General features: G+C 31.2%; 1 protein-coding gene across 1 annotated transcript in view; it reads left to right on the top strand.

Moving 5' to 3' along the window:
• The first annotated feature begins 1,008 nt into the window (after window positions 1-1,008).
• LOC130895937 (uncharacterized) overlaps window positions 1,009-24,692 on the top strand; it is a 47,496-nt gene continuing 23,812 nt past the window's right edge. Inside the window, exons 1-2 of the mRNA XM_057803596.1 lie at window positions 1,009-1,254; window positions 9,893-9,981. Coding sequence (XP_057659579.1) covers window positions 9,904-9,981 — 78 coding nt within the window. The 5' untranslated portion in view covers window positions 1,009-1,254; window positions 9,893-9,903. The remainder of the gene's footprint in view (window positions 1,255-9,892; window positions 9,982-24,692) is intronic.

Raw genomic sequence — 24,692 nt, forward strand, 5'->3', positions numbered from 1 at the left:
TTAGTAGATTCCTCTTTAATGGTATCTGAGTTATTTGAAAATATTCTGATCGTCAAAATATTCTTGTTTCAAGTTTTCTGAGCATCTTTATAAGTTATAAACATTAATACATCGTTTTGAATCACCGTAGATCAGTGTAGATCGTTTTAGATTGATTCTATTGGTCTCGAATCTTTTTGAATGTGTTAGAAAATATTCTGAGGGACACGTTGCAGATTTCTCAAATTTATAGATATTATAAACAGCTCAACATCGCTGTGAACTACTTCAGATCGATACGGGAACGTTTCAGAATAATTTCAATGATTCCTGAGTTTTTTGAAAGTATGTGGGAATATTCTGAGCCATACGTTATCATTAATTTAAGTTTACTGAGCATTTTGAACACTTTTTGATAGTTTTCAGTTAGCCTAGATCAGTACAGAATATTTTATAATAATTTTACTGTTAGTTAGTTATTTGAAAATATTCTGATCCACTCTACACGTTACTTTATTGCTCTGAGCGTTTCAAAGTATTTTTTGTACACTTTAAAAGAAGATATGAGTATTTTCAGCTTTTATAGACTTATAAAAAGCATTTGACAAAATAACAAATAAAGACAGTGATAATAATATATTATATAGTTTGATTATCATTCGTTTTAGAGGAAATGAATGATTTGAGATAAAATAAAAGTTGTAGTATTTGTTACAGGGTGTTTAAATAATATAGTGAAAGTGTACTAGCACTTGGTATGTTGGAATGACTTTGTAGTTAACGCGGGTATAGTAAGGAAAATTTTTTATTATATGAATAGAAAATAAAATAGAAGATTATTTATATATAAACCATATGGTATCGCAATTCTTGAAGACGGTCTGAGAAAAATCCCGTTCCGGTCCACCTTTCTACCTAGTTAACAATATTCTTAAACCGACTCTGATCTACTCGCCTCACCAGTCGCTTCACTGACCGCCAGTTCCGAAGACATCAGTTACTGACCATCCTGCAGAGAAAGAAGAAAGAGAAGATAGTCTTCTTCTTCGAAGAAGAAGAGACGATACATACGCGAGGTATACCTTGTGACATGAATGAATAAAAACACTGTACTCGTATTAACGTTGCCGTTATGTGCGCGACAGACTTCAGATTCTTATATATGTGCCCCTTTTAATATGTGTCGTTGGTTTGTGTTTCGAGGCTGATGATTTTATTACTTTTATTGACAAAATAGTTTTTCGGTTCACATGGGACAAGATTGCTAACAGCAGGGTATGTTGGATTCACTTTAATTATCAAATTATTTTATTTAACATTTTTTCTCCAATTGTGCTTTCCTTATATAGATAAAAAACCTTCTAGATTACCATGGAAAAGTCTTTCTTGAAGCTCTGGATCATTGCACATGATTTTAAATGAGATTAGATCGTTTCAAACTACTTTCTAAATCACTAAAATCGATAAATAATAATTTTAAATTATTATTTATTATTATAGTGAAGTATTTAAATCACTATGGAAGTTATCAGTATACTTTAAATAATTTCTGAGCTGTGTTAAAAAATTGTGAAGTACCCTGAGACAATATAAATACTTCTACATCGTTTTGAATGAGTCTACATCAGTATGGAACGTTTCAGAATTATTTCTGAGCTTATTATACGTATTCAAAAATATTCTGAGCAATACAACATCATTGTTTTGAAGTCTTTAGAGTATCTCTAAACGTTAGATTAACTTCTACATTATTCTTAAAAAGCGTGGAAAGTTTCAGAATAATTTTTATAGTCTCTGTGTTTTCTGAAAGTATTCAAAATTATTCTGAGCTTCGCAATGTCATTGTTCAAAAAAAGTATCTTGGGATATTATAATAACTTTTAAATTGCTCTGAACTAGTCGTAGATTAGTGACGAACGTTTCAAAATAATTTTACATCTGACTCTGAAAAGTTTTTGAAAATATTCTGAACAACAAAATATAAGAGATTTGAAGTTTGTGGATCATTTTAAGACTTTTTTGTACTTTTACATAGTTCTTAACTAGTCTAAATTAGTATGGAACTATTTCAGAATAATTTTAATCCTTTCTGAGTATTTTAAAGTATTCAAAAATATTCTGAACCATACAATATCATTGTATTAAAGTGTTTTGAGCATTTCTAAACGTTAGATTAACTTCTACATTATTCTTAAATAGCGTGGAAAGTTTCAGAATAATTTTTATAGTCTCTGTGTTTTCTGAAAGTATTCAAAATTATTCTGAGCTTCGCAATGTCATTGTTCAAAAAAAGTATCTTGGGATATTATAATAACTTTTAAATTGCTCTGAACTAGTCGTAGATTAGTGACGAACGTTTCAAAATAATTTTACATCTGACTCTGAAAAGTTTTTGAAAATATTCTGAACAACAAAATATAAGAGATTTGAAGTTTGTGGATCATTTTAAGACTTTTTTGTACTTTTACATAGTTCTTAACTAGTCTAAATTAGTATGGAACTATTTCAGAATAATTTTAATCCTTTCTGAGTATTTTAAAGTATTCAAAAATATTCTGAACCATACAATATCATTGTATTAAAGTGTTTTGAGCATTTCTAAACGTTAGATTAACTTCTACATTATTCTTAAATAGCGTGGAAAGTTTCAGAATAATTTTTATAGTCTCTGTGTTTTCTGAAAGTATTCAAAATTATTCTGAGCTTCGCAATGTCATTGTTCAAAAAAAGTATCTTGGGATATTATAATAACTTTTAAATTGCTCTGAACTAGTCGTAGATTAGTGACGAACGTTTCAAAATAATTTTACATCTGACTCTGAAAAGTTTTTGAAAATATTCTGAACAACAAAATATAAGAGATTTGAAGTTTGTGGATCATTTTAAGACTTTTTTGTACTTTTACATAGTTCTTAACTAGTCTAAATTAGTATGGAACTATTTCAGAATAATTTTAATCCTTTCTGAGTATTTTAAAGTATTCAAAAATATTCTGAACCATACAATATCATTGTATTAAAGTGTTTTGAGCATTTCTAAACGTTAGATTAACTTCTACATTATTCTTAAATAGCGTGGAAAGTTTCAGAATAATTTTTATAGTCTCTGTGTTTTCTGAAAGTATTCAAAATTATTCTGAGCTTCGCAATGTCATTGTTCAAAAAAAGTATCTTGGGATATTATAATAACTTTTAAATTGCTCTGAACTAGTCGTAGATTAGTGACGAACGTTTCAAAATAATTTTACATCTGACTCTGAAAAGTTTTTGAAAATATTCTGAACAACAAAATATAAGAGATTTGAAGTTTGTGGATCATTTTAAGACTTTTTTGTACTTTTACATAGTTCTTAACTAGTCTAAATTAGTATGGAACTATTTCAGAATAATTTTAATCCTTTCTGAGTATTTTAAAGTATTCAAAAATATTCTGAACCATACAATATCATTGTATTAAAGTGTTTTGAGCATTTCTAAACGTTAGATTAACTTCTACATTATTCTTAAATAGCGTGGAAAGTTTCAGAATAATTTTTATAGTCTCTGTGTTTTCTGAAAGTATTCAAAATTATTCTGAGCTTCGCAATGTCATTGTTCAAAAAAAGTATCTTGGGATATTATAATAACTTTTAAATTGCTCTGAACTAGTAGTAGATTAGTGACGAACGTTTCAAAATAATTTTACATCTGACTCTGAAAAGTTTTTGAAAATATTCTGAACAACAAAATATAAGAGATTTGAAGTTTGTGGATCATTTTAAGACTTTTTTGTACTTTTACATAGTTCTTAACTAGTCTAAATTAGTATGGAACTATTTCAGAATAATTTTAATCCTTTCTGAGTATTTTAAAGTATTCAAAAATATTCTGAACCATACAATATCATTGTATTAAAGTGTTTTGAGCATTTCTAAACGTTAGATTAACTTCTACATTATTCTTAAATAGCGTGGAAAGTTTCAGAATAATTTTTATAGTCTCTGTGTTTTCTGAAAGTAATCAAAATTATTCTGAACTTCGCAATGTCATTGTTTAAAAAAAGTATCTTGGGATATTATAATAACTTTTAAATTGCTCTGAACTAGTTGTAGATTAGTGACGAACGTTTCAAAATAATTTTACATCTGACTCTGAAAAGTTTTTGAAAATATTCTGAACAATAAAATATAATAGATTTGAAGTTTGTGGATCATTTTAAGACTTTTTAATATTTTTACATAGTTCTTAACTAGTCTAAATTAGTATGGAACTATTTCAGAATTGTTTTAATGCTTTCTGAGTATTTTAAAGTATTCAAAAATATTCTGAACCATACAATATCATTGTATTAAAGTGTTTTGAGCATTTCTAAACCTTAGATTAACTTCTACATTAATCTGAAATAGCGTGGGAAGCTTCAGAATAATTTTTATAGTCTCTGTGTTTTTTCAAAGTATTCAAAATTATTCTGAGCTACACAATGTCATTGTTTAAAAATTTATGAAGTATCTTAGGACATTATAATAACTTTTAAATTGCTCTGAACTAGTCGTAGATTAATGATGAAAGCTTCAGAATAATTTTAATGGTGTCTGAGTATTTTGAAGTATCAAAAGATATTCTGAGCAGCAATTTCTTATTATTTTGAGGCTTGCTGAGAATCTTGAGACATTATTTACACTTTTACATTGATTGGAACTAGCATAGACTAGCGAAGAACGTTTCAGAATAATTTTGATGATCTTTGAACTTTTGGAAAGTTTTCTAAATTATTCTGAGCCAAAACACATCCCAGATTTGAAGTATGGGAATCAATTAATGATATCGCAATACTTTTACATAGGTTTTAACCAGTCTAGATTACTATAAAACGTTTCACAATGATTTTAATGGTGTCTGAGTATTTTGAAGTATCAAAAGATATTCTGAGCAGCAATTTCTTATTATTTTGAGGCTTGCTGAGAATCTACACTTTTACATTGATTGGAACTAGCGTAGACTAGCGAAGAACATTCCAGAATTATTTTATTGATTTCTGAGTTTTTGGAAATTATTCTGAGCTAAACGTTGTCACGGTTTTAAAATTGGTATATTATTATAATGATCTTTGTTCGATATTTACATCAAAAACGATAAACTGTATTAGATATTGACCTTGTATTAAACTAATCAGACAAAAAAAAAGATCAGATGTAAAGCAGGACCGTACCAAATTATATAATTACTTTATTCATATTGATATAATCTATTTCTTGTACATTCATGGTTGATTGACTATGGGAACAGTTTGTTGGTTTCACAGACCTGATATTTCGAACGTATTAGATACAGAATTGTCCATTAGATCATTTTGTATTAATAATTGGAGTAATTAACAATCAGAAAGTAGTAGCCATTTTATTTTATTTTCTTAACGATTTCCTTGGGTAAAAATATTTCAATTTGAAACAAAAAAGTAGTTCTATGATCTTAATAGGTCCCAGATCCGTCTGAGAATTTTACGTCTTCATCACTGGTTATGTCAATTTCAAGATACAATGAGAATATAATTGAATATTAAGATGAATGTTTCAATTATCTATAAACAACTCAAATACTACTCGTATAATGACATTTTTTGAGTACGTTCACCATTCAAAATGTCAATGTCAGATTTGACATATGTCACATCGGTGTTGTCATATCTCAAAACTTGAGAAACAACACTTGATTTATTGAATTCGTACTGTTTATGTTATTGTTTTTATTTTTTATTTTTCGAAAAAGGAAATTCGTGTAGATTAATCTAAATGGTAAGTCACGTTTCTCACCGCTTTGTTATGTTATTCTAACGATGGAATTATACTCATTTTATGTAATAAAATAGATGGTAAAAAGCTTCGATTTACCGTTGGATATCAATGGGAAATTTAAATTTTTGACCTTCGATGCAATTAGACCTTAATAAAATATACAAATAAGGAGAATGATAAATATCACTAATAAAAATCATTAGAATAACTGTATATGAAAAAATAATATTTATATAGGGTGTAATTTTATAAAATGAACCCTATTAGTTTTTATAGTACGAAACGGGCTTCAGTTTCGACGATAACCTCTACATCTGCGCAAAATTTCTAGCCTGGAAGCATCCTCTTCAGGTCTCAGTCACAGGGGGACAGATCTGGAGAATATGGTGATTGCGGAAACAATTTGAAGCCCAATTCATGCCGTTTTTTCAAAATTATTCAATATTTACATAAAATGAATAATCTTTAAGCCTCATCACGATTGTAAACGATTCATAGTATCATTTAAAATCTTTATCATCATCATTGTTCCTGTTATAATTATTGTAATACCGAAATTCGAATGCTGGTAATTTAGAACTAGTCAAGATCGGCACATATGGTAGATGATTAGAAATTTCAATTGCCAATTATTACGATCGTTTTTACGCGGCCTATTTCTCATACAATTAAGTCGTGCTGCTTTTACAACGTTCTGTGGTATCTAGTTTTGTGAAGATGTCTTTGGAAATAGACGAAAACACCTGTTTGCGGAATTGTTATGTTAATAAATCTCAACAATGAGATAACTACCACAAAAATTAATTACCAGTGTATCGTACCGTTAACTGAAGTTAATATACATTATCAAGATGGTCAGAGTCGAATTTATCCGTGTGATTTTAAACAATCTAATGGTGTTAAATCATACGATAGTTCAGTTGATATCTACAAGACACGTTGTTCCAACATCTGTCACTCCTAAACTGTCAGCTGTTGATTTGTTTCTTCAAAGTTGTCAATACTTTACTGCATAAATGGCGGCAAATTCAAATCTAGTAGTTGGTTTTCTCATTCATTTTTTATTGGAATAAACTGAAATTAAGAGACTGGTGGACCAAATATATAATTTGTGTCCCAAAATTCAAATCTAATAGTTGGTTTTCTCATTCATTTTTTATTGGAATAAACTGAAATTACGATACAGGTTGACCAAAATTAACGTCAGATTTGAATTAAATATAAAACACGGTTATTAGTCTTTCGATTTGTTTATTATTAAATCATAAAGTACATAGGATACAGCTATTTGTATACCTATGTGATTTTAAACAATGTAATTGTGTTGAATCACACGACAGTTCAATTAATATCTACAAGACACGTTGTACAAACATCTGACACTCCTAAACTGTCAGCTGTCGCTTTGGTTTTTAAGGCTGTCAACACTTTACTGCATAAATGGCGGCAAATTCAAATCTAGCAGTTGGTTTTCTCATTTATTTTTTATCGGAATAAACTGAAATTAGGATACAGGTGAACCAAAATTAACTTCAGATTTGAATTAAATAGAAAAAACGGTTATTAGTCTTTCGATTTGTTTATTATTAAATCATAAAGTACATAGGATAGAACTATTTGTATACCTATGTGATTTTAAACAATCTAATTGTGTTAAATCACACGACAGTTCAATTAATATCTACAAGACACGTTGTTCAAACATCTGTCACTCCTAAACTGTCAGCTGTCGATTTGTTTCTTCAAAGTTGTCAATACTTTATCGCATGAATGGCGGCAAATTCAAATCTAGTAGTTGATTTTCTCATTCATTTTTTATTGGAATTAACTGAAATTGAGAGACTGGTGGACCAAATATATAATTTGTATCCCAAAATTAACGTCAGATTTGAATTAAATAGAAAAAACGGTTATTAGTCTTTCGATTTGTTTATTATTAAATCATAAAGTACATAGGATAGAACTATTTGTATACCTATGTGATTTTAAACAATCTAATTGTGTTAAATCACACGACAGTTCAATTAATCTCTACAAGACACGTTGTACAAACATCTGTCACTCCTAAACTGTCAGCTGTCGATTTGTTTCTTCAAAGTTGTCAATACTTTATCGCATGAATGGCGGCAAATTCAAATCTAGTAGTTGATTTTCTCATTCATTTTTTATTGGAATTAACTGAAATTGAGAGACTGGTGGACCAAATATATAATTTGTATCCCAAAATTAACGTCAGATTTGAATTAAATAGAAAAAACGGTTATTAGTCTTTCGATTTGTTTATTATTAAATCATAAAGTACATAGGATAGAACTATTTGTATACCTATGTGATTTTAAACAATCTAATTGTGTTAAATCACACGACAGTTCAATTAATATCTACAAGACACGTTGTACAAACATCTGACACACCTAAACTGTCAGCTGTCGATTTGTTTTTTTAAGGTTTTCAACACTTTACGGTATAAATGGCGGCAAATTCAAATCTCGCGTAAATTTTTAGACACCCTTCATTACATATCCGTTATAATGAATAGCAGTAACTGTTTATTGCATAAAAGGTAGTGGAAAAAATGACTAAATCGATAATTATATGTTAATCAATGATTTGGTAGCGCGATATTAGAATTTTTTTTTATTAATCATTTTTCGCAGCAGGATTACCCTGGTTACCTCAACAACTACGAGATCGTCTAAAAACAATATTGTACAATCAGCATAATATGTTTTTTTAACGGTCATGAGATTAAAATGCTTTGGGTGAGCATCCGGTGCCTGTTGTTTTATAAATGACTTGTTTTCGTTCAGGAAATGGATAATTATATATGAAAATATACCTGATTGATGGTTAATGTAGCCGACGATTCGATTATTACTTATTAGGGTATGCGCGATATTATACTGGGTGTTTTTGAACAAAAAAACCAACGCACTTATTATGGTTTAAGTTGAAGTTGATGTAGAAACTTACTGAACTTAAACTGCTTTGTTGTAATTAGGTTTTAGTGTCATTGAATTGATTCTTTAATGTTATCCATAGAGTTCTCGAAACGAAGTACTTCGAAGCAAAGAATATTTGGACAATTATAGCAAAAAATTGGACAATTCAGTCAAAAAATCCGCCATCTTGTTGGATGTTTGCCTTAACACTCTTTGGGCTCTACCAAATCATTCATATTGTATCTCAAATGAAAGGATTTGATTTATTGAGTGTTTTTAGACCAAAACAAACAACTTACCTCAATTAGAACTCAAAATAAGAAAGAAGAAATATATAAAAACATCAAAAATTAATGGAAAAAGTGTCATGAAGGATTAAGTTGAGTGAATTCGATTGCTTGATGACAAATCTAAGCATAAATAATTTTATAATAAGTTTTTTTATAATTTTTTTGAATTCTAAGCATTTTGGAGCTTAGATATCTACTGCTATATCAAAATAGTAGCAAAAAAATCTTCAGAAACAAATATAGTAGGGGATTCTTTGTGATAAATTACAGAACGAGCCCCAGGTGTAAGTTATAAGCTAAATTATTCTGAATACTAAAGATAGTGGGTGAATTACGTAAGCGCGCAGTCTTAGACTTACAAAATCAAGATGCAACCATCAACACATCTGTACATTTAAAGATTCGAATTGAACTGAAAAGCAAAAGATAAAAGACAGTTTGAAAACACGCTTTTAGAGTTAGCTGTAAAGAAAAATAAAAAATAGATGAAAACTATTGAGAAATATTATAATTAATCGCTTTTGCAATAAAAAAAATGAGTATCAAAATTGATTTGAAGTTGTATCCACCAAATTGCCTTCGATTAGGGATCATCGTTTTTTTACCAGTAATTTTTTTGTGGTGCTTTTATTTTGAGGTTAGAACTATGAATATTTTCAAGGGAAATTGACAGTTGATGGATTTATACCTAGACCCGTGAGGCCCAGAACTAGAGCGACATAATTTGAAAGGTGGCAAAATCCATTTCAAAAATTGGTTCAAATTAGTTTTTATAAAAAAATCATCTATGGAATATACACTGAAAAAACAGTTAACTCGACTTAAGAGTACAAATTTTACACCAAGAAACGTTTGAAAATAATTTTCTTGACCCCAAAAACAAAAATGACAGTTTTAAATTGTTGTTTCAGGCCCACGGGATATGATGCGGTGCCTAGCACGCTATCTAGGGCGTCTTCGATTACTGCCTCCACCAACAACTTCATTCTTCATTATTTTGGTAAGTACTGTAAACGTTTCTAAAAGAAAAAACGAGCTGCCACGAAACTAGAAGTAATAAGCTTCGACTGTAGTTAAAGTTTATTTTCAGTGCAGCTTTCAAATCTAATGATGAAGATATAAATTCATTGTCTTTGACTTTGGCTTTATTTTTTGTTCAAAACTTTTCTGTTAGGCTATAAACTCGATATATGAATATATTAATTCAACGTATACTGATATGGTTCGTGCTTTATTTTAATTAATAATCCAGGTTTTAAATTCATAATTAATAACTATATATAAAGACAACAAACTTCATGGTAGACTTAGTTCTTATTAGCTATTTAATGCTAAAGAATATGTTTTGAAGATATAGATGAATTAAACTAACCGTTAAAAAACTTAATTTTATATAAAATATACTTAGAAGCTACGATTTCAAAATTAAATTTACAGGATCATTGATAAGTTTGATAAAATTTGTTCAGGATCACCCTGTATAGAGATTAGTTTCATTTAACTGGTTAAATATAAGATGAAAATCTTATGAAGCCATCTTTATAAAAGAGCCGTTATTTAGCAAACAAAAAAAATTATATTTTCTTCATTATAAGTTAATTTATGTCCAGGTAAAACCATTTATCTACTACTAATTCATATATTAGTACAGGTAAAATGGGATTAAGCCTGAAATTGAATTGGGCGCTTTTGATTTTCTATATTCTCAGCGGTTTTCGGTTAGTAACAAAATTTCGGGCACGGGTTTTCGTTATTTTGGAACTTGTACATCAAAAAATTTTTTGAAACGTGAATAATCCGAAAACTAAGAGGTATTCGAAAAAAACTGCTCAAATAAAAGATGTAGAGCACAAAATTTTCTACAAAAAAGGTCTGTAGTCATTTTTTCGTTGGAGCTACTATTTCTGAGTAAATCCCCTCCTCTCTTGATTATTATTTCAATATTTACAGACTTTTCAATAATTTCTTTTTAGCAAAATTGTGGGTACTCATTTTGAAGTTGCAAGTTTATTCAAAAACATTTTTAGGATGATGTATCTTCATTTCTACAATTTTGAAAATGCAAAGAAAGTTGAAAATGTCCCGTTTTTCCGTGAATATGTCCTAAAATATCCAAGAGTAAGTTTATTCGAATATTTTGAGTTTGTGAAAGCACGAAAATGAAGACTCTGACTGATCCATTATTTTCCTTCGAACTTTTTGAAATCTTTGAAAGATTTATGGATTATTTTTTTCTAATGAAGAAAATTTTTATCACCGACCAATACTCCAACATCTTCTTTAACCTTTTCATCATATAATAGTTTCTTTATGCAATTAGAACATGTTATAATATTAAACTGATAATTAATCTAATTGAATCATAATATTTTCAATTCACGGTGAAAATTTATAGGCTAGAAAAAATTAGAAACCTCTTTTGTACAGAATTTTCTTCTCTAAATTTTTTCTCCAGGCAGTATTTTCGAAATCCTCAAGGATTCTTCGAGTTCAAAATGTATTTGAGTACTTGAACGCATATTACAGTGAAAATTTTGAGGTTAGAAAAAAATGCCTGCGAACCAATTTATAGAGAATTTTGTGATTTGTAGTTTTGGTTCTTACACTTTTGTTCGAATTTCTCGTAGCTTTTGAGTTATTCGCGATTAAAAATAATTATCAGCGTTCAAACTCATTTTACGGTGAAAATTTTGAGGTTAGGAAAAATTGTAACCTTTTTTGTGAAGAATGTTGTGATCCACATTTTTTGTCCCGGCAGTTTATGCTGAAATTTTCATAGTTTTCGAGTTATAAGAAATTCAAAATGTCTTTGAGTACGTGAACCCATTTTACGGTGAAAATTTTGAGGTTAGGAAAAAATACTAAAAAATCAATTTGTAGAGAATTTTATGCCGCACATTTTTTGTTCCGGCACTTTTTTTCGAATTCCTCGTAGTTTTCGAGTTATCCGTGGTTCAAAATCTTTTTCATCCTTCAAACCCATTTTATAATGGAAATTTTGAGGTTAGGAAGAAATTTAAACCTTTTTGTACACAATGTTGTGATCCACAATTTTTGTGTCGGCAATTTGTATCGAAATCCTCATAGTTTTCGAGTTATCCGCAATTCAAAATGTTTTTCAGTACGAGAACCCATTTTACGGTGAAAATTTTGAGGTTAGGAAAAAATTCTCACAAACTAATATGTAGAGAATTTTGTGCTGTACATTTTTTGTCTCGGCACTTTTTTTCGAATTCCTCGCAGTTTTCGAGTTACTCGCGATTAAAAATATTTTTCAGCGTTCAAACTCATTTTACGGTGAAAATTTTGAGGTTAGGAAAATATTCTCACAAACTAATATGTAGAGAATTTTGTGCTGTACGTTTTTTGTTCCTGTACTTTTTTTCGAAGTCCTCGTAGTTTTCGATTTATTCGTGATTAAAAATATTTTTGAGTGTATAAACCCATTTTAAGGCAAACATTTTGAGGTTAGGTACAAATATTTGAGATACTTTTTTGTAGAGAATTTTGTACTTTACATTTCAAAAGTCCCAAAATTTCGAAAATCCGTGCTCGCAATTTTGTTAAGAGACTTATTCAGGATCTCAAAACCTCCTAGAATCTAGAAAATTGACACTGCCCAATTTAATATAAAGTTTTAGCTAAAAATCGCCTAATTTGCCTGTACTATATTAATTATTCAACATTTGACCAATTAATGGTATCTATAAACAAAAATATATAGTAAATCGAAAAGGATTCTTGGAATTATTTACGATTGAATATCAAGGTGAGTCTGTACTTCAAGCCGAGAGCACTAGTAAATTCCGCCTGATAACAGTTAAATAAACTTTTGGTATGGTAAATTCGACCAAAGAAATTTGGGATGCAATATTTGTACAAGTAAACTTAGTCAGTTACTCTTACTCGGCATTAGTGAGCCCCCCAGTGTTCCACCTACCATTTTGAGCTCTTTTTTGCCTCAATCTCTGCTCTCGTACTTTGCACCATCCAATTACTATTTAATCAGATCCAAGACGAATTTTTGTATGTAAAAAGCAAGTACGAGAGGGTAAACCCTAAAGTAACTCTCCAAAGAAAGAAGTCCCAATAAATTGAAGTTCTAGGCGTTTCCAGGCGCACGCGGTGCTTACGAACCACGTCTGTAGGTCTTGCGACAACTCCTCTAGGTGGGATTACGTTGTACAGCTCGGAAGAGCATCTGCCGTGGTAGTATCAGTAAAATAGAATCGGATAAACGACCTTTCTTCAATGCTCTAAGTTGTCCAAGTTTTTTCTTCTTGCGTGGAAAAAATTAAAGAAGTTTTTGATAATGCAGTTGAACATCTTGGTCTTACCAAGGTCCCAAAGGTCCCGAAGAGCAATGAACAAAGTCTGGGCCGGATTTTAGGTTAGATAGGACCTAAGGGCGCAAGATCCCAGAGGGTGCACGTCGCAGACAAAACTAAATATTCAAAAAAATATGAATTTGAGTTCGTAATGAGTTATAGACCTGATATATTTTTTAATAAAGTTTTTTAGGATGACAACATTAACTAGAATGGGGAGCGTAAAAAATTATTGGCCCTAGGGCGCCAAAATACGAAATTCGGTCCTGAAAAAAGTGATTGATAAACCTCTGTATCTAAGATTCTTGGATTTTCCTTGTTTTTTCCATTTTTATTGCGAGTGTGACTAGAATAAACGAAAATTTCGTCTAAATAAACAGTTTCGCTTTTCCTGAAATGCTTTTTCATTCTAGGTTTAAATAATGTCGTATTGAATCACGTTTCAATAATCATTTTTCTTTATTTATAACCCACCAGGTAGATTTATTTCCAAAGCTATTTTTTACAATCGAAATAATCAATTCCGACTTGAACTATTTGTCACAAATAATAGTTTTAATCAATAAATTAACACCTATAATATGATTTTAGCCAAAAGCTGCGTCATTAGATGTTTAAAATAAATGTTCAACATAATGGTGAGAAACGAATGTAAATATTCATCTCGGATTATCGGCTGTCTACGTGAGACAGAATCACATATTATGTGAAATGTTCGGCAGTTAGGGGGGCCTGACATCGGGAGGAACTGAATCTGGTGATGAGGGTGACGCGCAATAGCCGCTGTATGTTATTTAACCTTCATTTGATTCGTCGTTTAACGTTCAGTCGCCACGCAGTCTGTGCTAAACTACTTACAGAACCGGACTCAGGATTAAAACGCTATAATTATATACAAACGAATCGCTGATGAATTAATTATTATTATCAAATGATACTGAAATATTAAGAAATCAGTTACAATTTAGTACAGGCAAATTAGTCGATTTTTAGCTAAAACCTTTAATTAAATTGCGAGGTTTTAATTTACTAGATTCTGGGAGGTTTTGGGATACTGTTTAAGTATTTTAACAAAATTACGGACACGAATTTTCGATATTTTGGAACTTGTAATTGAAGAAAATTTTGAAATGTAGAGTAGAAATTCTCTACAAAAATGTATCTCAAATATTTGTTCCTAACCTCAAAATTTTCACCTTAAAATGGGTTTATACATTCAAAAATATTTTTAATCGCGAATAACTCGAAAACTACGAGAAATTCTAAAAAAAGTGCAGGGACAAAAAACGTACAGCACAAAATTCTCTACATATTAGTTTGTGAGAATTTTTTCCTAACCTCAAAATTTCTGTTATAACATGAGTTTGAACGCCAAGAAATATTTTTAATCGCGAATAACTCGAAAGCTACGTAGAATTCGAAAAAAAGTTTAGGAACAAAAAACGTACAGCACAAAATTCTCTACATATTAGTTTGTTAGAATTTTTTCCTAACCTCAAAATTTTCACCGTAAAATGGGTTCATGTACTCAAAGACATTTTGAAATGCGGATAACTCGAAAACTATGAAAATTTCAATATAAACTGCCGGAAAAAAATGTGGAGTACAACATTCTGTACAAAAAAGGTACAATTTTTCCTAACCTCAAAATTTCCTTTATAAAATGGGTTTGAAGGATCAGAAAGATTTTGAACCACGGATAACTCGAAAACTACGAGGAATTCGAAAAAAAGTGCCGGAACAAAAAATGTGCGGCATAAAATTCTCTATAAATTGGTTTTTAAGTATTTTTTCTTAACCTCAAAATTTTTACCGTAAAATGGGTTCACGTACTCAAAGACATTTTGAATTTCTTATAACACGAAAATTATGAGGATTTTGATACAAACTGCCGACACAAAAATTGTGGATCACAACATTTTGTACAAAAAGGTTTAAATTTCTTCCTAACCTCAAAATTTCCGTTATGAAATGCGTTTGAACGCTTAATAATATTTTGAATCGCGAATAACTCGACAACTACGTAGAATTCGAAAAAAAGTGCCGGAATTAAAACTGTAGAGCACAAAATTCTCCATAAATTGGTTCCCAAATTTTTTTCCTAGCCTCAAAATATCCATTATAAAATTATTATTATAGAGGGCGTTTCATAAATAATGTCGATTTGTTTATCAAATATTCATACAAGTCACACAAGAATTGGATCTAAATAAATAGTCATCTGACGGAGCGAGGTCTGGACTAAACGATGGATGTGGTAGGAGTCCAATACCACCAAATTCTTCGATCTTCTAGATAATTGAGATGAACAATTATTTTAATGTACTCCTCTTATATCTGCGTATTTTCTGGGTGTGTTACAATCTACCAAAACTTGATCGTGGTTATCATGAAGATTAGACAACTACTGACGAAAGATTATACGGCTCAGGATTCTAATTATGTACGTTTATGAAAGGATATTCGATAAAAAGCAGAAAATCAACTGGATATAATGTTCATTGTGAACTCCATGTGTAGTGAACAACTGTAAAAAGTATTTTGGACGGTATTCAAAAGTACCATCCATGTAAAATGTTTTTTAAACAATTTAAATTTCAAATTTCAAATCCAAATGTAATTATCTTATTAGTTAAATCGTTGTCCAATAAAAAATATTCTCCTCGGTCTGTTTTTAAAAGGTCTGTATCTAATCTAGCCTAACCTTACCTAACCTAATTTAACTTAAACTAACCTAACCTATCCTAATTTAGATTTAGAACTTCTAGGTTTTAATTTTTGGTTTTCGCAACTTTAAAAAATGGATTAGGTACTAAATTGCAGGTGATATTCTCAATGAATCCGTCACGAGTTGTTTTATGTACTCAAACTACTTTTTCTTTTACCTAAAATAACTTGAATTTGCGTATCCTCTTTTCAACGGATTAAAAACCGTCACGAATTGTAGCGTCATCGGTTTTATAACCCGTGCCATTTAATTTTTGATTAATTTCTACAATTTGGTTACAACATTATCCTTAATGTGAATGTACAAGGATTGGTTAATTGTCAGAATCACTTTTGTCTTTGCTTTGGCGTCATCCGTGATCACAGCCTTTGATATTCAATCGGTTAAACCTTTCAAAATCAGAACGTTTCGAACTTCGCGAGCCTGGGCCGCTAACAAGAACAATTGAGAGTGGCGACATCTATTTCTTACTAACTTCAACCCAAATTTAGACAGTTTAACAAGTAAAGTTTAGGTACAAGTATGGGAAATCTAAAAGAAAATGTACGACGTCAAAAAATTTATGAATAAAATCAAGATTTGAGGAAATGGTTTACTTTATAAGAATGGGCAAAGCTAGATAAATAATTGGGCAGAAAATTCAAAATATGTGAGAAAAATATAAACAACATTCTATAGGAACAGAATATAGTTGAAAAAACGAGGAAATCGGCACCCAAATATCCAGAGAAGTAACAAATGAAACAAACATTCTCAGTCACAACGAATTTTCGTCTGATAAAGGTTTGGTTTGGTTTGGTTAGGTTAGGTTAAGTTAAGTTAGGTTAGGTTAAGTTAGGTTAGGTAAGGTTACGTCAATAATTTATACTGTGGAATCATTCTGACTTCACTAATGAATTGCTCCAAATTTATATTAAAATATTTATATAATAAGTATATTTCAAAAGATACAAAAAGTAAAGGGGTGATCGTTGAAATATCTATATTCTAGATTTAAATTTATTATTCAAAAATATATATTTCCAATACGTATATTTATACGGAATAAAATATCGGCGACAAATTTTATGGTAATGAATCGTCTACAAAAATATATTTAGACGTTTCGCGGTATTTGTCGTATTTCCTTTTGAACTTTTCGGGTTCACTGTCTGACTGACACGCCTTGAATTAACTGTATATAAATTGCTAAATTTTCGAATCGTTATAAATCAGACACACTTTCTGCAATTGTATGTAAAAAATTATTGTACGATCCCATTTTATTTTATAATCTGATTAAATTTTGTTATAAGAAGATTTAATTTGTTCGATTCGTTGGTATATGATATAATTCATTCATAACAAGACGAACTAATAAATATTCATAATCCTCGCTAAATTATTTATAAATAATAATAAAATATCGGGGGGTACGCTAATTTTTTTGTGTTTTATCCCGTATCTGGCCTAAACTTAGAATACTCACACAAATTTAGTTCTGCCATTTACCAGTCGTGGCGCTTGTGTGATAAAAATGTGTCATTACTGTCAATGTCAATTGTCACGTTAAATAAACATTTTATTCATTTTAACCAAAGCTTTCCTGACGTACCTACTCGTCATTTTGAAAAATGAACCGCGAAAATAGATTAGTCTCGACAAGAACCATCGAGAGCACTGACATCGAAATTCCGCCATGTTCATTAATAGAAGAAGATATTAGATTAAGTGCGTTTGTAAAATAAAAGAAGACATTAGGATGGATAGAATAAAGTATTGAATAATAAGAAACAACTCACAATAAGAAACAATCAAAGAAAAAATATATAAAAGAATCTCAAACTGTTTTGGACATTTAACAAGATTGGAACAAGATATTTAAGCAAAAGGAATATGGAAAGTAAGAAGGGAAAGAGAGCAGATATATTAAAACAAAAGCAACAGACAATAAATCTCATGATGATATTAGCACAGGACAGGAAAATATTGAGGAAATGCTGGAAGGGTTGATAAGCACATTATCAATGCTTTGGAAAGGGCAAAAGGAAAAATTAGAAGAAGAACTTGTATTCTTCTTTTTTACCGGAATAAAAACGTCCAATTTGGTATTTACCAAATAATATATTGAGTAAATAACACTGTGGGAATAAATGATAAATCCACATTCGAAATAATTGATAATCAATAAAACTAATATAATTTTTTGAGGTTATTAGGTCACATTTAATAACCGTATTCAAACAATATTATACCAGATGCCAAATTCTTCAAGCATTACTAATTTAACATTTTTTTTTAATGGTCGTTGATTAGGTTAATCCTAATTAAAGTTTGTAGGCATATTGAAGACGAGCAGACGAATTCACTAAACAAAAAAGAAATTACTAACTGTGGAAATGTAATTAAAGTTTATAAAAGTAGGGAACACGTGGTGATCTACGAAAAATTCAAGATACGAAGCTTCTCAAATTGATAAAAGTGAATAGAAATTAGTATTGATGCTGTTGAGATAACTAAAAATAGTTTAGACAAGTCGATTTATTCAAAAAAATTGTGTGTCGTGTCCAAAACCAGTTTAAATGTAGCTTCCTGTATAATATTTAATTGTTAGATTGAGATTTATTATAAAAATTAATGTTAAAAACGTCAAAATGTTCAAAATACACGCCTCGAACCTTTTAACAACTTTTCTTCAAGTTATCTAAGGTGAATAATTTAGTTTTGTATACAACATTCCCACGAAAAGAAATTAATCAAATCAAAAGATCGTTCTGCCCATTCTACCCGACATTTATATGGTAATGGGGTGGTACTTCATCTCGTCGAAACCGTATAATATTCGCTGGATCTTGTAGGTTTACTAGATCAATTTGTCAAACACGATATTTCTAAATATATAGCGACCAAGCCATGTGATCTTAATACTCATCACAGATGAAGATTTTTCCGACAAATTCCTTCAATAAACCGAAGATCCGGAACAGCAGCCTATGGACTTTCCGGTAAAAGACGACGCACCAGCTCGACCTCAGCAGTAGCACGAACATCGGCGGTCATTTTGACTTTTGTTTGATCTATTTTATATTGTGGTGGATCCAGTTTCGTCCATTGTTTTGATCATACTCATACAGCGTTGATCAACTCCAAACGGTCCTCCAAAGTTATCTCGTAAATGCGTTTGGAAGCGAACGCCACAGCTTTCTACTGTTTCAGGAAGGATTCGAGCAGCCACGCAGGCTCTGTTGCTGTTGTGGTTGGCTGTCGTAAGGTTGCGGTTCCACCCTGTACATTGTACAAGTAGATTGTATGTAAATTACCAAATTTGTCAACGTTTACCTTCCATATTTTCGAATATGCTGCGACACCGAAGATAATAATCAATGTCATTATCATATTCAACATCGATAGCTTCTATAATTGTCAGTTCCCCTAGAGGCGGGAAAATCGGGCGCGGTACCCAGCGGGTTCTTGAACCGTTTCTCCTACATGTTCGACGATAATATGCACACCCATCGATCGTACACATTCCCACAGATTATTACACGTATTTACACGGTAACGTTTTGTTTATATATCGTTTACCGTCGTTCTTTTATAGCTTTTCAAACAGTTTGGTTAATAACGGATATCGAGGACTATTTTTTTAAGGAGCGAACCTAATTTGGAACTTAAACAATATTAACATAATCAGAAATCTGTAATTTTAACCCACCGAATATGTAGTACAACATTATGCAATCACATTTGTGTTGAATACGTTTATTTTATAAACAAAATTTGAATTTTGACATTTTTAATAACAGTTTATTAACAAAAACGACGCCATCTGAAAGTTATTCGTTCTGTATTCATTTACATACCGAAAGTTGCGTTTTGAATGTTCCATGTAGTGAAAGTGACAGTTTCGTACTGCAAAACACTTTCGGAACGCTCTGGAGTAGACAACTTTAAATGTTGACAGTTGACAGTTTCACTTCGATGATTTTGCATAACCTTAAATTTTTAATTTTCTGAAATTATTTGTTTTATCCAAAAATTTGTCTAAATTAATGAATAATAATGAATGATGATGAAAAATTTCATTAGCGAATCCACGTCACCTGATCTCACCAAAGAAAGCAATGCGGCCGTTCTTAATTCGTTGCCGGATAAATCTCGTGCAAAATACGAAAAACAGTACGAGCTATTTGACGTGGTGTCACCAGAAAAAGGCGAAAAACCCAACGGAAAACGTAGTGCTGGCTTAAAGTTCTATTTTATGGTCTGGTGTAATTAAATTGGATCTTATGCGTCGACTAAAAAATGTTGTCTATACCGCGGCTGAAATACACACCCAGTGGCCTCAAAAAATTGATATTTGCGTAGTAAATCATCAGAGGAAGATTTATTGGCCTTATTTTTATCTCAGGAATTCAACAAGCTAGCGATATTTGTAACAACTTCGTATGTCAGTGCTATTGGATCTAATTGCGAAATTTTCTGATCCTAATAATAAAGAAACCTTGGTTTCTGGTTAGAACAGTTTTAACAGCACCAGCTCGACAGGAAGACGTGGCTTAAGACCACCTAATTTACCTGCAGACGTCCAGAACTTCAATTTATTGAGATTCATTTCTTTGGAGAAGTTCAAGCTTGTTGTATCAGCTACCAAGGCACTATACAACCTACAGAAGTTCAAGATCAATATCCACAGGCATCTTGACACGGTAATCCCCACCTTCTTGTGCTTGCTTTGTAAGATTTCTATCGAATGATCACTTAGGTCACCTGATCTAATCCTCCAGACCTTTTGTGAGCTAAAGGAAGCCATTGCTAGAAGTTTAGTTGAAAATTCTCTTCATAATTAAATTAAAGGAGCTTTAGGTGCTTTGGAACTTATTATAAGGGCCGTAATACGTTTATAAATTAACTAATTCTATATAGATACTGGATGGGCAATTAAAAACGGTCGTTAGCAAAATGGGATGCGCTGGTTCGCCCATTAGACAGGAATTAAAAATTCATTCTGGATAGAAGACTTTCACGATAATTTTGTGGACAGATTTCATGGTAATGGTAGAGTGAATCACCATAATGGTCCGAAATTAATTCCTGTTGGATGCGGGAGATCCAACTTCAAGATCGTTGGTTTGTAAATGGGTTTCCAGTCGTACAAATAATTGAGACGGTTAATGGAGAAAGATATTTAGACTTTTTAAGAATGGAATTACCACTTATTTTAGAAGACATACCCTTAGCCTCTCATTGTGACACGTTGGCCATCGAGATCTCCAGATCTAACTTGCTTGGATTCTCATTTGAGGGGCGTGATAGAAGATCTCGTTTACACTAATAGATCCACTTATTTGAAGAAAAAGACTAAAAATATTTTCAAACACGCCCTCTAGTGGTGGACGTGACTTTCTGAAAACAATTTCCACGTGTTTTTTCCCCTGAATATGCTTTGTTGTAGCTGACTGATCGAAGTAGTTCATGGACGAAGTTCAACAATTTTTTTTTGACCCTGTTTTTTAAATAACGAAAATGACTGTTATACTATTTCACAATTTATTAGATTTCAATTTATTCATATATACAAACAGTCGTATTCAAACAAAAATTTGAATTTAAAATAGACATTTAAATTCAAGTGTTATTTTCTAATAAGTACCTAAATGGTTTTTTCGATCCCGTTACTTGAGTTTTTTTTTATATTTTACACGTGACATTTAAAAATTCTCCCGAGACACGCTATTAACATCAATTACGATAATTACGAGTGTTCGTTTACAATACACGGTTTTTTAAATGGATCACCCTATATTTGAGATTTCATGGTATATAATCTAGAGCTGAGAGTCCAGGTGGATCACCAGGGGTTGATATAAGATTCGACGTGGGTCGATGGGGTTAATAAATATCTCATTATTCCATATTTAGTATAACGCGTCGAAACTTACCGTTGCCGCGCTGGATGTTGTCCCGTCCGCAACGTTTGTTGTACTTTTGATAGGTGAAGCGACTGCAACTCTAGTGAATGATTTAAATTTGGTGATTGTACCGAAATACATACGAAATGCTATTCGATAACATTCGTTTTTAACATTATAGGTTATGTTAGGTAAGGTTAAAGTTTCCGGAATTTCTGACGAAACTTTCTACGTTTCAAAGTTCAAAAACTTGATAAGACTTGAAGAGAATTTCCTTTTTTACAATTTAATAATATCCAAAAGCAAATTAGCTTGTTGTGTGCCGGAGAAATACATAATTTGAACTTGGCGCCATTTGGATAAATAATAATTTTAATATAAAAAAATCAACAGTTTGAATTGAACTGTCTTAACCACTATTCACTACGAGAGAGTCGATTATCTCTTCTCTCCATCATTTGTATGATTTATTTAGGTTTTAAATTATACGAGGTTTGCTTCTTGAGTTTTGAAATAGATAAATAAAAGCAAATATTTATAATTAGACATTTGTTTATTGTTTATCAAAATATTCTCTTTTAAAATCGACACTTTTGATCCAATTGTCGAAGCCGCTTCTTCGACTATAGAAAAACGTTGATATCGCAATTTATTTTTGATCTGCGGGTGCCAAATAAGGACTGTACGGTGGATGAATCATCAATTAATATTTTGATTGTTCAAAAACGTTTTTGTTTGAACTGATGTATGAAAGCTGGGATTGTCGTGATGGAGAATTTGAACACTTCTGTTGTAATGTTAATTTAATAAAGTCAAGAATCCACCATAGCCCCAGCCATGCAAAGGAGCAATTCCTGCATCAGGGCCTACTCCAACAAATCCTCAAATTTTCCTTATCGCACCAAATTCTTTTCAACGTCTTTTGGGGGTTATTTGTTCTAGTAAGTATCTAAGTTCTATTGTAAATTTAAATTCTTCTTTTTCATTTAATCTTATCTACAATGGAATGGTTAGAATCGAGAATTTTATCACGAATTTGAATAAATTTCTCCGTTATTTTGTTTGCATATTCACAACGTAAAATTATTGCAATTCATTAAAATTTCCTTATACCGTTAAAGGTGTCTACCTGACCGTTGACCTAAGGCACCTGATCAACATAGCTCCGTCTTTTTTTTTCTCTTTTTCTTCAACGCAGTCGACAATCAATAAACCGTGTGCATTCTTGTACACATATTTCCAAAGGTTTTTAAAATTATCATCCGCCTCGAGCACGAAAATTTGAATAATTTCGACATATCTTCGCAGTTTATCCAGTTTCTTTTTAAATGAACCAAACAAAACTTGAATAGCAGCTTTAATAATACGATAGAAGGAATGTTCAAGAAGTTATTTATCTTTTAACATTCCTAGAGAAGTCGATAATTCATTGTTTTGGTGTTAAATCTACTAATTTATATATTTTCTATCAATATATCATTACTAGTATTTTATTTAGTTATGTACCTGAAAGTAATTGAATCTAATTTTCCCAATTTTCAGGTTTCAGATTATTCACAGCTTTCAAAAACAATTCAACATCATTCTTTTAAAAAAATTATTGTTTTTCGAAACTTCTCCCTTTATCTGTGTCCAAACCAGTTCAATGATATTGTTGAGATCTAATCTTCGTCTTTCCAGGATTTTCCGCAATTTCTTCTTATAAAAGGAACACCTACAAGCAAATGGGGCCCTAATAAAATAAAGCTCAGAGATTACAAAGATTTGGAAGACTTACACAAAAAAACATCACTCCTCTGCAACAACTTTCTGTGATTTGTATAAGACTTTCGATTGTGTTAATTATAACATAACGATGTCTTTTTCGTAGCCAATAGAAAGTGGAGTGTCTCAAGGTCCAGTTCAAGTACTAAAAAGGCTGTTTTCCAGCGTAAACAAACATAACAACTTTCTGTGATTTGTTTAATGCTTTCTATTGTGTTAATCATAATATAACGATGTCATTTTGGTAGCCAATAGAAAGTGGAGTCTCTCAAGGCCCAGTACTACTATTAAAAAGGCTGTTTTACTGCAAAAACAACCATCACTCCTCTGCAACAAGTTTCTGTGATTTGTCTAAGGCTTTCGATTGTGTTAATCATAATATAACGATGTCATTTTGGTAGCCAATAGAAAGTGGAGTCTCTCAAGGCCCAGTGCTAGTATTAAAAAGGCTGTTTTACTGCAAAAACAACCATCACTCCTCTGCAACAAGTTTCTGTGATTTGTCTAAGGCTTTCTATTGTGTTAATCATAATATAACGATGTCTTTTTGGTAGCCAATAGAAAGTGGAGTCTCTCAAGGTCCAGTTCAAGTACTAAAAAGGCTGTTTTCCAGCGTAAACAAACATAACAACTTTCTGTGATTTGTCTAATGCTTTCTATTGTGTTAATCATAATATAACGATGTCTTTTTCGTAGCCAAAAGAAAGTGGAGTGTCTCAAGGTCCAGTTCAAGTACTAAAAAGGCTATTTTACAGCCTAAACAACTATTACTCCTCTGCAACAACTTTCTGTGATTTGTCTAAGGCTTTCGATTGTGTTAATTATAACATAACGATGTCTTTTTGGTAGCCAATAGAAAGTGGAGTCTCTCAAGGTCCAGTTCAAGTACTAAAAAGGCTGTTTTCCAGCGTAAACAAACATAACAACTTTCTGTGATTTGTCTAATGCTTTCTATTGTGTTAATCATAATATAACGATGTCATTTTGGTAGCCAATAGAA

The sequence above is a fragment of the Diorhabda carinulata genome, chromosome 6 (assembly GCF_026250575.1).
Source record: "Diorhabda carinulata isolate Delta chromosome 6, icDioCari1.1, whole genome shotgun sequence".
NCBI lineage: Eukaryota > Metazoa > Arthropoda > Insecta > Coleoptera > Chrysomelidae > Diorhabda > Diorhabda carinulata.